The sequence below is a fragment of the Patagioenas fasciata genome, chromosome 1 (genome assembly GCF_037038585.1).
Source record: "Patagioenas fasciata isolate bPatFas1 chromosome 1, bPatFas1.hap1, whole genome shotgun sequence".
Classification (NCBI taxonomy): Eukaryota; Metazoa; Chordata; class Aves; order Columbiformes; family Columbidae; genus Patagioenas; species Patagioenas fasciata.
In genome coordinates, this window is record NC_092520.1 from 141,037,527 (window position 1) to 141,053,311 (window position 15,785).

General features: G+C 43.9%; 1 protein-coding gene across 7 annotated transcripts in view; it reads right to left on the reverse strand.

Moving 5' to 3' along the window:
- The window catches only part of SCUBE1 (signal peptide, CUB domain and EGF like domain containing 1), a 248,528-nt gene that overhangs the window by 202,352 nt on the left and 30,391 nt on the right, over nucleotides 1-15,785 (reverse strand). For 4 of the 7 annotated variants that reach the window (XM_065844436.2, XM_065844429.2, XM_065844421.2 and 1 more), the window contains exons 1-2: nucleotides 7,666-7,856; nucleotides 4,753-4,875 (exon numbers count right to left, since the gene is read on the reverse strand). In XM_065844436.2, coding sequence (XP_065700508.2) covers nucleotides 4,753-4,875; nucleotides 7,666-7,753 — 211 coding nt within the window. In that variant the 5' untranslated portion in view covers nucleotides 7,754-7,856. Of the gene's footprint in view, nucleotides 1-4,752; nucleotides 4,876-7,665; nucleotides 7,857-8,518; nucleotides 8,536-15,785 lie in introns of those variants that run through there. The other 3 variants (XM_071816413.1, XM_071816410.1, XM_071816414.1) reach the window with 2 other exon arrangements.

The following is a 15,785-nucleotide window of genomic DNA, read 5'->3' on the forward strand; positions in this document are numbered from 1 at the left end:
TATTATTTCTATCCACTGTACACAGACAAATGTTAGGAACTATGGTAGAAGTTGCAACAAGCATCATATCAGCCCCAGATTATGAGATGCCTTCCTAGATTGTTTGGCTGTACATTTTCCAGAAGCTTCCTTCAGCTAGGCAGCCCTTAGATGAGCACTGGTGTTCATAAGGCCAGTTAAGTCTGTGTTTCCAAATGGACATACACAGAATACAACGTGTGATTGAGGCAGGAATGGTTTATCTTATTCTGAGATTGTATCATGCCTAAACGCAGTGAGATGCTATCACTGGGGTAATCAAGAATAACAGCCCCCTCTGCAGATCAGCATGACCACCTGCCTGTTTACCCAGAATGATTACTTACATTAGGAAAAAGTCTGCAAGTACCTCAACATACAACAAACTTACAGCGCTACAACTGCACAGGCTTACTCAACTAGTATTCAAGCAGAACTGCTGCTGCTAGCACAAATTTTCAACCTGCAAATCACCCTCTCAAGGCAGACTGACAGGATGCTTTGCCACAGCACGTGTATGTTGCTCTCAGCGCAAAGTCCATCAACAGCATTATGAAGTTACACAGCAAGAACTAAAAAAAAAAAAAGATACATCTAAAAGTTTTGAGCATTTCTCTTCTGTACAGAGTTCAAGAAACGTAACAACTGTATGAAACCAATTATTAAAAGAACTGAAGAATAGTTACACAAATACTATGAAAGACAGTAGAAAACACACACCAAGAGGGAAATCTTATTCAATATGGGAAATCTTGGAGCAGAGTTTTGCAACCTAGAAGCAACAGGTCCCAGTGAACATCTCTTAAGGAAAAATCACATCCTCTGTATACTGTAGAGAAAGAATCCTACACATACGGTATCATCCAAAAGAAAAAGAAACTACAGCTAGAAGAACTCACTGAAATCACAGTCACATTGGGGATAAACAGTAGGCTGAAGGAAAAAAATGCTTAAAACAGAGAATAAAGCTAACACACTAACTGGATATAAAACTGGCACATATAAACAGCAACCAGAAATTATACAGAGTATTTTAACCATTAATGGCACGAGGGTTTGGAAAAGCCTGAGAACTAACACGGGCAAAAACCTCCAACCCTTAGGTTTAAGAGCTAAACCCTTTATAAACTGTTCAACGACAGAGTACAAGAGCAAACATGCGGCATTTGGTATTGGGGACAAAGACGACCCTGTCGAGGCCTAGGGGAACCTCACGACCTGGAATCCTTTTGAACCCTCTGGAATCTCTATTGCTTTGACACAATTTTCCAGCTAACAGTTTTATTGAGATATCAACCTGTGGGGAGACCAAAAATCAATGCAGAGAAGGCAAGAACAAAGACCTAGGGAGCATGAAAAAGCATGCTTGCAGCTGAATGCAGGCCACTGCATTTGAGTAATTGACTAAAATCACAACAGGGAAGACTTCCTAAGTAATAGTAGGTCTGCCAGGACAACTGAATTAGTTATCAATTAATATGTTTTGTATGTTGAATAGAAATGGACTATTGAAAGCAAATATTTTTTTAAAGATTACCAGGGTCAGACATATTATTCTGTCCTATGAAAATACCAGCTAGAGAATTTGTGGTCAAAACATATTGGTATAATATGTGATATGGGGAAATACCATCATGGCAATGCTGACCATGTGGCTTGACAAAGCACAGGGGCTGGGTGGTTGAAAAAAAGTTAAACTGAAATCTAGAGAGAAAAGCAAGAGACAAGACACCTGAAGAATGAGCAGTTGTTCTGTCTGGAGAAACAACTGTGCTCTGTGGAAAAAAACAGGTCAGTTGGTTCAGGTAAGAAGGCTAATCAGAAGGAAAAAATAAAGAAAAAAGATCTGCAAACTCTGAAGTGATCCCAAATCCTTAGAAACTCTGGAGCAATCCAGTCCAAAAGACATTTTGGGAGAAAAGGAAAGTTCAGAAACAAATTCCCTGCTAAAGGCATTTAACAGACTGTCAAGAAAATGTTTCATTTTAGTATAATTGCTGCTAGAGCTCTCCACAAGTCCCTTAAGGAGTGTTTCTGTTGCATGTATTTCTCCCCGCCCTTTAGGTCAGAACACCAAAATATGCACAAAATCCTGCACAAGTGACTGGGCTCCACATCTCCTGCATTAGTCTAAAGAACCCATTCTTTAAAATATTCATTTTCTTTGAATAAAACACTATAAATACATATGCAAAAGTACACAAAATACATATTCACGTACTGGATATATCTGTACAAATATGTTCTCTGTCACTTTTATAAAACTTAAGAATCATTCAAATCACGTTAGTTCCCATACCCTATCCCTTTCTTTCAAAATGGATTTTAAGTGAACAAAAGTAAAACTTAAGACTGATGTTTAAAGTAAATTAACATGCACACCTTTCTAAATTAATTGTAATGCCTCAGTATAATCTAAACTGGCAGCTCACTAAAATTAAATAGAATAAATTTGATCATATAATTTCTTTAAGCTCACTGCACTAGATAAGTTGCAATTCTGCTTGTTAAGTAAAATCTGGCTGTATATAAGAGCCTGTATTATAAGGGAGTTAGTCATGATGTAAGGAATGTTCTTTAGACATGAAGCAATACCAGTAGATTACTACAAACTTGGTTAAATAGGCACATTATCTCTGCACAAGACATCCTCTTCTCATCAGTAACTAGTTTCAGCGATCAAAAAGCTTATTTAGAAACGCTCAGCTATAAATATCCAGAATTGCTTCATGACCCTGCTTTGGTTTTGGCACAACAAAAACCACTCAGTGTATTTCATCTTTGTTATTACAAGCACAGTCCCTTTTATCTGAAAAGATAATTTTAATGGCTGATTACTGGTGTTGTCTTAATGACAGAATATTAAATACCAATCAATACTGCCAGTCTGCTTATTTCTGTAGGTTTTGAATACTTGACCTCAAGATGCAAAATCAAGCCACTCTATGTGAGCAGCAGACCTGAGACATACCTTAAGTCTGCACTGTGTATGACCCCTCCTTCACCTCGATAGGTTTGAGTTTGCTCACTTATAAAAAGGACATAATGACATCTGCCTGCCACTGAAGGTACATAATGTCAGTAACAAAGTTTCAAAGTACTTTGACATCAAATGAAAATGTACTACATAAGTAATCTAAAATCATGAGTATCAGCCAGATCTACCATTAAATAGAGCTCAACAGCTAAAACAGTAGTAGCTAAAGCTTAAGGAAGCTTTTGAGATGGAAAACCAATACAAGAAGAAGTATCCATTTCTGAGAATGCTGCAACCTCCACAGCTGTGGCCTTGAGTACATTTTATCTGCACAAAACTCTTTCCCTGGAAGGGATGAATAAGAGGAAAAAGTGGTGCTGAATGATTATTGTTTGCAAGAAAGAGAATCTGGCTTCTAAACAGCAGCTCAGAGATGCAAGAGCACCAAGAGGTGGACAGTAGGAATTTGTCTCTGTCAATGTTAAGCCCAATACAGAAAAATATGACAACCACAAAAATGCTTTATGAGGGCACTTGAACAAACACTTCGGAAGTCCATGGAGAATAATATGTGGTTTCAAATTTTTGTAGACTTCAGCAAAGTCATTTCTAGGTCTTTAATCTTTCTAATGGACTGGCCATATACATTTTGAAAAAGTTTCAGTCTGCTGGAGAAAGAGACTTAGAATTTTTGTAGCTGCTAGGCATCTACAAGTAGGTAGAAACAAACAAACATTCCCCCCACACACCCACCTTGTATCTTATATTTTTAAGGTATTCTGCTGCGATTACAATATTAGGTCTTTTCACCAGAGAACAAGACAGAGTTCATAAAACCTGAAATATGAGTGTACAGAGTGGCTAATAAAACATGCTAGCTCTTTTTCAAGTACAAGGATTGATGTAAGGACATACAGAAGCAAACCAACTTTTTAAAGTCTGTGTAAGTACATTAACCTGAACTAGTTCCTTTTCAAATTGTGTTTCACATACTAAAAATACATGATCATGACAGGTTCGCAGGGTGAAAGAAGCGAGCTCCAGTGTCCTGTTTGAGTCGACACAAAACAACCCCTACTACAACCAGATCAGGAGGAATGAGGCTCTCACTGGGTGAGAAGAGTGACAGTTAATCACACCTTAGCCAGGTGGAAGATGCAAGTTTCCCTGCGCCTCAGAGGGACTCGAGGAGAGTGACCGAGACAGGCCGCAACACCGTGCTGGGCCAGGCTGAGGAGGCCGCAGGGCGGGCGGCGGTGCAGTGAGGCGGCCCCAGTTCCCCGCAGCCCCGCTGGCTGGCCTCACCGGACGCCTGCGGCTGGGAGAGACGGCCACCCCGGCTCCCCACCGCGGCCAGCTCACCCTTCCTCCCCGGCGGGAGTGAACCGAAGCCCCGGCCCGGCGACCGCGCCCCGGGCAGGCCCACGTGCTCGGCGCGGCACTTCGAGCGCCGGCGGCAGCGGGCCCAGCGCTGCCCGGGCCAAGCTGGTGCTACCCAGGAGGGGAACGCGCCCACCCTTTTTAAAATATTATTTATTTTTATTGCTAAAAGTGGGCTGGCGGACACGATGTTTGTGATGCCGGACAATTAGCAAAAGCAGCAGGGGGATGCTTGCCAATAAACACCGAGATTTGAGGGTAAGCAGCTGTAAATCTGCATTAATCGTTTCAGGAATTCAGCTGTTTACAAAAGCTTTTACAGAGCAAACAAATAAGAGAAGGGAGGGGAGAAAGGAGAGGAGCCGAGCTGTCCTTACCTTCACATTGTTTCCCTTCGCCTTTATAGCCTGGCTTGCAGATGCATTTGTAGGATTTTGGTGTGTTTTGGCAAATTGCATCGATGTGACAGTCATCCGTAGCTTCTGCACACTCGTCAACATCTGCAAGCACAGAACGAACCCCAAGGGGACAGATAAGAAGGGAGACCTGAGACACAGAAAACCACGAAGGAGAAATACTCCCCCTTAAGAAGCTGTTTGCTGGCTTGCTTTCTGAGTGTCATCCTGGAAATGGGAACATCTAAGGTCAAATAACTTCAACCAATGTGTTATTCTTCTGAAGTCATTTATAAGCACTGCTTCACCAAGCTTCTGCATTAGGAAATCATTAGACATATGAGAAATTAGCATCAGCTGTATAGGTCTGGACTCACATCTTCATAAAACAAAAGAGTGCTTAAATGACCTATAAGAGGAAAAAAAAAGTCTATTTACATGTTCTAGCACAGAGATCTTCTTAATTTACACTAGTTTAAATAAACTATGCTGGTGGGGGAATGAGAAAAAGAAATATTTGAACAGTGAAACCACATTAATCCTTTTTATTAAGAAAAAAGGAAAAAAAAAAAAAAGACCATATGAAACTCCGTAAGTTAGCACGATGAAAAGCAACCCGCATCATCTACATGGACTAAAACCCATTTAGAAGGGAAAGGTCCCAGCAGCCTTCCCAGCCCCTGCTCGGGTGGGTGCCTCACTAGTGAAACGGACTCTGAAAGGGGGGACACAGACTTCTTTTCTTGTTTTCAGGGTAGGAAGCCTTTACAAACATTTCAGTGACGGGCATTCGTTTTCTCCCTCGGATTTAAAGAAGATGGGGGAGGGAGGAGGATGAGAGAGAGTCGAGATTTGGTAGTCGTGGGAATGTTAATGAAGTGAACATAGAAGGGGAAAGAAAATTAAAAGCTCCGACCCATTCAAGGATGGGGTGTGCTGTTAACAGGGGAACATTTAAAGCCCTGCCTAACATGCCCTGCCCCCCGCTCTCCCCACAGACGGTCCCCGGCCACCCCGTCACTCGCAGCGCCCTACGCGAGGGGCCGGGGCGGCGGGGCCGCCGCGGGAGGAGGCGATGTCGCCGCCGTCAGAGACCGGCGCTGCCTCGGGGAGACCGGCCGGGCCGGGCCGCCGCTGTCAGCCGGGGCCGCCGTGTCAGTAACGCACCTCACGGGGATTCCCTCAGCATGTCAGGCAGGCGAGAGCCACAGCTGGGGCTCCCGGGAGTAGAAAGGCAGGCAGGGGAGCGCCCAGCCCTGGGGGGGCGGGTGAGCAGCAGGGTAACAACCAGCCGAGCTGCACAGGGTACAGCCTCCCCTCTTCGTTTTTAGGGAAGTGTCGAGGAAGGAGAGGTGCTGCGGATGGAGGGAGGAGGGCATCCAGCGAGAGACATGCGCAGCTGGTTTCATGCCAATTAGATTAACAGATCCTCAAAAAAGGTGCACTAAAGTGAAAACACTTTTATTGTTAGCTTAAAACTCTCACGCGAATTGTTTCAGAAGTGCTCAATCAAGCCATCTCCAGTGATAAAACACGGATCCTTCAAAGTCACCGGGGACGGGAGGGGGCTACTTAGAGAGGGGAGAATGATCAGATATTGTGGCACGGCACACAGAACTTCTCTGAGATGTGCAGACCAGGAACGGCCCCGCGGGGCACCTCAGGGCTCCTAGCAAGAGAACTGCCTGCACTCGGTATTGTTGTTATTATGTTTTGGTTTTGTTTTTTTTTTAAGAAAAAAAGGAACACTTGCCCCTTCCCAACAGCAAAGCATTGTATTTTCTGGAGAAACGCAGAGCTGCTGTAATTTGTATACTTATCTCTTGTCCATTCGTTTATTTTAACCGCTGAACCGGTTCAGATCTAGCTATGATTTACGTGAATTAGCTGAGGGGGTCCGAGGGTGTTGCCCAGATCAGACACAGATCCAGTCAAGCACGAAAAGAAAAGAAGGGGGTTTTTTTTGTGTCTTTTCTTTCCTTTTTTTTTTTTTTTATGCTTTCGTTCATACTTTTGACTCATTAAACCGGCACCCATCTCCCATCAAGATCAGCAAAAGTGACAGCTGGACTCTTTATAATGCCGTCAAAAATTCAAACTGCATTGAGCCAAGGGGAACATTTCACAGCAACCAGAGGATGCCTGGGAGTCAGGCGTGAATGCCAATGAGTCAAATGAAAGGGCAAAACCAAATATGAGCCCCTGCTCTGCTCCACATCTCACATTGCATTTCTTGGACTTTAAGAACTTCTACGCTGACTTCGTTCATTTTGTTGCGCTTAAACTCTTGCCATCTGACGGAAAGGGATTTTTCGGCCCACCCCCGCTCTCCTACTTCACCTTAAACGATTTATTCTAGCACAACTTCAGAGACTGCACACACATCTTAAAGGAATTACTCTGGGCTTACAACGTTCCTATGCAGTTGGGGGTGGGGGGGGAGAGCGGTTTCGGTGCCTATTTTTTTTTAACACCGGAGCAAAGACTTAATATCATTACTGCTATGAAACAGATACGAGCGCGGCTGTTAGGAAACAGCAGGTCTTTGGGCTAATGCGCAGACAGGGAAAACCTGTGAAGATACAATAGACAACGCTTCCCCTGTAGAGTCTCTAGGGTTCAGCACAGATTTATCACGTAGGCACTTAAAGTAACTTTTTCTTCCCAGTCTCTCCCTCCAGACGTCCCTTGGCTCCGGCAGTGTCAAACACGCGAGAAAACGCCTCCCCACCACAACTTCCAACACGCCCGGCACTACTCGCAACAAGAAGTGACCTCCCCCTCAACACCTTACACCAGGGAGAGGAAAGCGGACATACACGGTCCCCCCGGGGCCACGGCTCCGCGCCGCCCGCGCCTTGGGGAAGGCGGCACGGCGGCGGAGCCCCCTCTTACCTGCGCCCCCGCTGCCTCCCGCCAACCTGCCGGCCCAGGCGAGAGCGAAAAGCAAACAGCAGCGCCGCGAAAAGCAAACAGTGCCCATGATAATGATGCGATCCCCGGCCCCCGGTGCCTGTCTGCGATAAGGGACGCGCTCGGGGCCGGGCGCGCGGAGCCGCCGGCGCTGACGCCCTGACAGCGCCCCGCTGATTCGCCGGGGCTCCCGCGGCGGGGGCGGTGCCGGCCACCGGGGCGGGCCGGGGCGGGCCGGGCCGCTCCTCCTGCCCCCGGGACTGCCCCTGAGCCCCGCCGCCGTCGCCGGTGGTGGGGGGTGGTCGGCGAAGCGGTGGAACTCCTCCCCACCCCCGAGAGATGTCTGCTAGTCAGGCTCAGCGCGGTGCTTACCGGCGCGATGCCCGCGCCACCGCAAGCTGCCGCTCCCGTCTCCCAACAGGTAGGAAGCCCGCAGAAAGCCGTTGAAGCCGTTACCGGGCTTCGACCTCCGACGTACCCAGTTGCGCGAGCCCTCAGGTTTGTTCCACGCAGGGGCCGGGGCGCGCGGGTGGACCGTTAGTGCCTTCCCCCCCCGGGTTGTGCCCCCGCCCGCAGCTGGGAGTGGTTCTTTGGGGGGCACAGTCCCCTGCCCCTCGCACGGAGCCGCGGGGAAACGGCTCCCCCCGAGCTGCAGGCTCTGAAAGCAGACAGTCCGGCCAACCCGGCCGCCCATCTCCTTGACAACAGCTGAGAGGGATTTTCCCCCCTTCCTGGACTCAGACTAAAAGAAAAGTCGCCCCCCCCTCCCCCCCGCCTTCCTCTGAGCCTCGCCTAACTCCTAGCGCTGCCGTTCCCACTCGCCTCAGGTCATTACCAGCCGCTGGGTTTCTCTAGCGTTTTGAGGATTTTGCTTGCAGAGGCGCTTGTCCCTCTCCAGCCGGCCAGCCTTCCCCCAGCTCTTCTCCTCCAAGCCACGCTGCGACTTCGCAGGTGACCCGTGTGGCCCTGGCCCGGGTGAGACGCTCCCCCCAAAATCATCAGGGAAGCTGTAACTGCCCCTTGCTGCAGCCATGTGTTTCTGAGTGTCATTGTCACCACCACCACGAAGGAGAAAATCTTTCGGTTTTAAACCCGAACATGAGAAATTTGCCCCCTTAGAGGCAAACTTCTTGACCCTGGCGTCTTCTAGACTGTTTTTAAAGGACTGAAACAGCTTGCAGACATCCCTCATTAGGACTTTGCACCCCTATTCACTTTACACCTTTGTTTCTTTCACAGACCCCTCCCTACTGAAATGCTTTGCTACTTTAGGTTCTAACTCCTCTTAATTCCCCAGCGAGGCTGTCTATTGTATGCGACATCCACTTGTCATCCGGATAATAAATACACTCCACCACAGCCTTAGATGCTTCTTTTTGTCAAGTTCCTCCCAAATGTATGCATGTTTCAGTACAATACACTGGGCCAGAGAGTAGCACCATTAAGTATCTTTAAGCCTGAGGAGATAGGAAGGAAACGTTGAGAAAAGTTGCTCAGCCTGGCTACTTGGTAAATAAAAGTACATGCCACTGTCTTCCCCTCATAAAACTAAACTTGTGCACAGTGCAAAAGCTGTTTGCTTTCTGAATGTTTACACCTCTGCTTTGAGCATTCCCGTCCTTAATCCTTTAGGGGTGGGGCAGGGGTATTATTATTTTAATTCCAGCCCCTTATTTTTGTGTGAATACGCGGAGATGCGGTTGTGAATTCCATGCCCGAGTCTTCCCATGGAGACCATGAGCGTTACTCCCATGTAGGTCCCCAGAGGGATTACCTGGTACCTTAGAGCTCCACCTAGCGAGGTTTATGCCACGCTGTAGCAGAGCGACCAGTATCTCAATAACTATATCCGCTGGTAGGATCATCTTTACTCTGTTAACACCACTCGTCGATTTTTCTGGAGAGGCTCTTATTTTCAGAGACTCTGTAAGTATGAGTTTTGCCCTAGGTGGAAAATAAAGCTAAGCCTTCTTACTATTTTGTTTGAAATCTTTCGTAATTGTCCTTGTCATTGCATTTCATGAAATCATGCTACAATTTATCGTGGGATATCATGGGATGAATTGTCCAAAATGTATATTTTTCATGAAGGAATTCACTAGAAATGGCTAAAAATTAAATATCTCAATTTTTAAAAAGTCAGCGTGTAATAAAAAGGTTTGCTAACTCAACAAAATACTCCAGTTGCGTTGGTGACTTGCTCTTTAGCATTTATTATAAATATCATGTTAACTGCATCTGTGAAGTTACTCTTACAGAAATCACTACACTTGTGCCTTTTTATCTTCCCTGATTCTATGCATTTATAATCGGTACAGAACTAACACTACCTGTATGGCACTCAGGAAAGGAAGTCACTTAGATCCAAATATCACAATGTCTATAATATATGCCCTTCTATACTCCAAGGGTCGCATGCAACCAAAAGTTAAAGATTCTTCACATCAGGTGTCATGCTTCTAGCAAGCACACCTTTTTTTTTTTTTTCTTTCCCTTCTTCTTTAAAAACAAACACACAAAAAACCCCAAGTTCCTAACTGACAGAACATATGAGAAAATACAATGGTATAGAGTTTTTCAAAAGCGGGCCTGAACCTTAAGTGGGGATCATCACATACAATAAAGAATATGATCTACATTGCCACTCTGAATATTTCCAGAAGGGGATCCTTGTGGACTTTCACCTTTGCCATTTGTAATTATGCTTCTATGTTTGCTTTATCATCATCTAGCATCATCCCATGCCAATTCCATGAAAAAAAATAATATTAGAAATAATGACCAAGCAGCTTCTTCCAGTGTGGAAACTAAGAGCAAGATTCATGACCATAAATCTGCTCTATATAACTGGGGTAAGCAAAAGCCACCTGAACTGAATGTAGAGGGGGCCTCACCTGGAATCACTGCCTCTGTTTAAGCCTGTACCAATGTACTTGAGCTCTGCCTTGAAAACCTTTGGGCAGTCTGCACAAACAGCTTGCACGGGCTTCTAACGTTCTTCTGTAACACCACCTTTAAAGCTTTTGGGAAATATTCCAATAAAATAATAATAATTGGTACATTTTATTAGGACCCATGTCTTTACAGAGTAGAATGTCCATGAACACCTGCATATTGGGAATGTCAAGCATATATAAATAGAAACATGGCTGCAGAACAGTCACCTCGCCTTCAGAACACCTCCTACCACAGACATGCACCATTCCAATAATACTTTGAGAAGACAGAACAGCATCTGCAGAATTATTTGGTTTCCTGGTTTGCTATGTGTGAACACTTGTAAATTGGGGCACATGCTGCTGCAGGAGGCAACACAAGCTACAGACAGGCCTAGGAATCACAGTAGTCATTGGACAGGCTGTGCAAACTTGAGTGAATTCCTGTACCTCTCTGCTTGTTTCTCTTTCTTCCTTCTGTCCATCTTGCCCATTTACAGGGCAAGCCAACGGTAGTGGTGCCTGTCTATCACTATATTAGTACAACACCTTACAAAAGAACAAACTAAACTTATTTTGCCTGCCTCCCCAGTTAGGGCTTTCATGAGGTCAAGGAGACATATAAACTCTGATAGGAGAATCCTTTTATTTAACTTGAGTTCTTTCCCGGAAGTGTAGTCCCAATCCCTGGAGACATTCAAGACCAGGCTGAACGGGGCTCTGAGCAATCTGATCTAGTTGAAGGTGTCCCTGCTCATTGCAGGAGGGTTCAACTAGATGACCTGTGAAGGTCCCTTCCAACCCAAACTATTCTATGATTCCATGAAACCTGTCTCCCTCAGAATGGGGACAGGGAGGCCATGTGCCAGAATTTGTGCAGGGAGCATATATACTATGAACCCTTAACCGTGTATCTCCAGACTTTATTTAAAATCTTCTTTCTTCTACTGGGAAGAAAGAAACAATGTAAAAATCCAATATAGACTATTTTGCATTTCTACAGTACTTAGGGAAAGATTTTGCAACTAGAGGCCACGGACATGCATAGCACAACATGCTCAGTGCTATATTACTTCTTTCCAGGAAAATATAGTATCTAAATTTCTCGGAAGTAGCATAGCAGCATGCAGCTGAAGTATTTCAATTCTTTTTCCTTGTACTTGGGATAAAAAAAAAAGGCCACCATAATCCATAACAAAAGTTATAAATAAGAAAATTCGGTGTCTGAGAGGATGAGATTTTTTCTTTTTCCTTGGAGGGGATGGGAAATTACACAGCAGCTGCTGTAACAGTTAAAAGGGGATGTTCATTCCATAACTTTGGTGAGATTACAACCCATTTTATCTCATTCTCTCATTGGTAAGACAATGGCTGAAACCTTGTGGAAAGAGTGGTAAATCTGGGTTTTCTGGCCAAAAAGCTGTGTAAGTCAGTGCCAAACTTTGAAGAGATACATCAACTCATGCATGAGGACAGCAACTCTCCTGTTTCTACTGTGATGTCACCTTCCTCCAAAACACATTACCTGTTCCATCCAACTGACCCTCCTCTTTCATTTGCCAAGGTGCCAAAAGAGATTACAACCCATACAAAAACATTTTCTTAAACCTGTAAATCTTTTAACATGGTGGATCGTGATACACCTTATTGAACATTGCATATCTACAAATTCATCAAGCTGTGTTCCCCTTAACTGTCTTAAGAACACTTTTCCATCCGGAAAACTGCTTTAGCAGCTAGAAGCGGGGAGAAACATTACTAGAAAGAGTAGTGCTTTTTTTGTTTTGTTTTGTTTCTTCCTGCTTGGATTGTACTCACTGACAAGAGAAGATGATAATATTAATGAAGAGCTGGAACATAACACCATCACCACTAATATTAGAGTAGATCCTCCGTTACTGGTATTCACTGCATCCTGGTAGAGGAATGATGAAGGTTACTTCCCAAACAGGGGAATAAGAACTTCATACATAAAGAGTAAAGGGTGAAACTTCATGACCTGGATTATGCAGGAGACTGGATACAGCAGTTTCCCTTAAAATGAATAAGGGACACCTATAAAAGTTGTAAAAGGGATTGCACAGAACAAGGTTGTATGTACTACCTGTTACGAGATTACACTGTAGCAGGTAGGAGGACAGGGACCTGTGGCAACATGCAGCTGAAAAGGATACTTTTCTTAAAGTCCTATTTGTCAACTCTGTTGCCATAATATTTTTAAAGGTGGTGACGTGTCTGTGTTCACAAGGAGATGGGCAGCAGCATTCTGAAATGGTTTGATTTTACGTAGGGAAGGCATAAGAGAACCAGAAAGGCAATCTCAAGAGAGGGGTAGGGAAGAAGAAAAAAAAAAAAAATTAATTTCACTGATCATTGTGATTGCAAAGAAATACATGGTACTGCTGCTGTTTTAACACGCTATCCTCTTGAACACCTGGGTTTGCACAGTCTAAAGAATCCAACAACTGAGAAGAAAGTACTGTCATTTCTAATCTTAAATCCTGAATAATCATTAACTCCTCTAACTGCATAGGACAGCAACAAGAATTATAACAACCCAACAGGTGAGAAAGCTTTTGGGTTGTTTTAGGTGACATTTTATGGTCATTCTTTTTAAAGTGAACTTATCCTTCAAAAATGGCTACAGCTGGCTCAAATTTCTTCTTCAAAGCTCTGATTAGGGCATTCAAGCAGATGTACTTTCTGTTGTTCCCTTTCTTACTGTTATTCATGATCTGCAGTCAGTTATCTGTGTGCTTTCCCAGTCTAATCAAGGCCCCGAACATGCAAGGAACACTGAAGCATGTACATATTCACCAGCAGGACTACTTTCGCACATAGACTTCTGCAAAGACTGCCTCAGCAGGCTCAGAATTGTATATTGCAAGATAAAGAGAAGGGGCCATGGCCTCTACTCATAGTCCCTTTATCCTTCAGCTTAGCTCAAAACCAGATGTGAGGAGAAATATGGCTCTAATCCACATGGGCAGTCCTCTTTGCTCCATAGAACATAACATGACAGCATTTGAGAGGAAAAAGCTGATTCCACTTCACAGAGGACTTAATATTGTGAAATTTTATTTTGCTCCAATTCAGAGCCTGGCATACCCTTCTCCTTGGCCCCCAAAAAACCCAAGCCAAACCAAAACTCAAAACCTACACTTCCAGAAGCCCCAAGACTTCCAGAGGCCACATATTTCAATTGTAGCCTGACAGAACAGCTGCAAAGGTAGATGAGTTGGCAGGACATCTTGCCAAGTCACGGTAAGATCCTTTAAGACCTCTGTGTCTGTTCTTTTGGACCTCTCCTGAACCCAAAATGTTTCAGTTTAAACATTAACAGCAGCAACAAGAGTCCAGGAAAATTTCAACGGAAGTTCTTTAATCAAAATGTTTCCTGACTCCACAATTCCACAAACAATTTAAGGTTGTTTCTCAGGACACCTCCATGCAGACAGGAAAGAAAAATATCTGTAATACAGCCTGCTCCTGCAGTTTTCCTCCTTCCCCACTCACCTACCCTGCCACTGAAGCACAGAGTGAGATTTGTGTACCAATTCAAAATTCTGCATTCTTCAGGGAGGCCCGTGGTACCAAAGCTACTCTCAAGATCTTCCCTTTAATTTGCCATAATATGAAAAGGGTCCAATGCTGCTGAAAAACTAGATAATTTTGTACTGGAACATCTGTTCACTTCACTGCAGGGAGAAAAACTCTTCCATCAAAAACATCTGGAGGACCAAGGACCAGGTCATGGCATCAATTCCTTTACCAACACATGTCCTCGCTATCTATGTAGTAGGGAGCTATGTCCTGATGGCGATTTGCATACAGATTTCCTAAAACAAATATAATTATTTTAGTGCAAGTGTAGATATGTACTTATTCCCTCGTTTAGCTGCCATCTTTACTGCATATGATTCACAGTGTAAGAGCCCATTGCCACAGAAACTTCATCTTAAGCAAGAAGTATGTTGTTAAAGAGGTGCTTTAGATCAAGCCCTGACTTTATTCAATAAGCCTGGTCTATTACCAATAACAGCTTTTATCCGAGACAAAACCACTGTTGACCAAGTAGAGTTTAATTTCAAAGTCAGTGCCTATACTGAAAAATAAACACATGTAAATCTTTACACTGTAATTAAACACATTTTAATGAAGTTATTCTGTTACTCCAACACAGCTGAGTGGAGATCAGCTTTGATGAGGGAGCCTGCATCTTCCCTGCTTTGACTGTAGCTTAGGCTTCTTCAACTGTGACAAATGGATATAAAATACTCCACCTGTCACCTGGAAAGACAAGTGAGCATCAGGTAGATGGAAGCAGAAAGTTACAATGTCTTGTAGCATGAGGACTGTGGTGTTCACATGATGAGGAATGACTAACAAGAGCAACACTGCAAGACATTCAAAGATTCAAAATGAGAACAAGCAAGGTCCTGCCTTCTATAATCCTGTACTAAGCAATTTTGTTGCCATCTCTAGCTGTGCTCAGATTAGCTAAGGATTCTAACAGCTGAGAAGCTTCAACCACTTCCAGTAAATAGAACAGTGCTTCTGTACAGAGAAATGTTCAAAGCAGGGAAAAGATTATTTTCTTCAGTGTTTTTTAAGAGAGAAGGAAAAAAAAAATACTGTCATCTCACAATAGGATCTTTATAAGAATATTTGGATGAAGCTTCTTTACCAGAATACTGTTTAACTTTTAAGAAGACTGAGCAGATTCTTTTATGGAAGGTTAACCTGTGTTCCTCTAATTTCCAGCCATTCGAACACTTAAAATGTCGATGCTGAGCACTATTGTGACCATTACCCAGAGAAGATGAACATCCTTTAGTTCAAAAGACTAGCCAAAGTAAATGGAAGATAGAAGTTAGACCGCAGAATATAGTTGTGTGCTTAGGGTTTTAATGGGCACAATACAACTAAAATTCAGTTACCGTAGGACTACACAGCAATAGGCAAAGAGCATGCTTTGAGTAGACACGTGTTTCTCAACACACAAGAAAAATCTGATGGAACAAAGCTAGCATGATCATTGTAGTTTAAGAGAAACTTTCAACTGAGAACATATTGCAGAAAATACTCAAGCTCAAATCTCAGTGTCAGACTTTTCCACAATATCAAGCAATGCCTCCCCTTTCTTAAAAAACGTAAGTCTATATA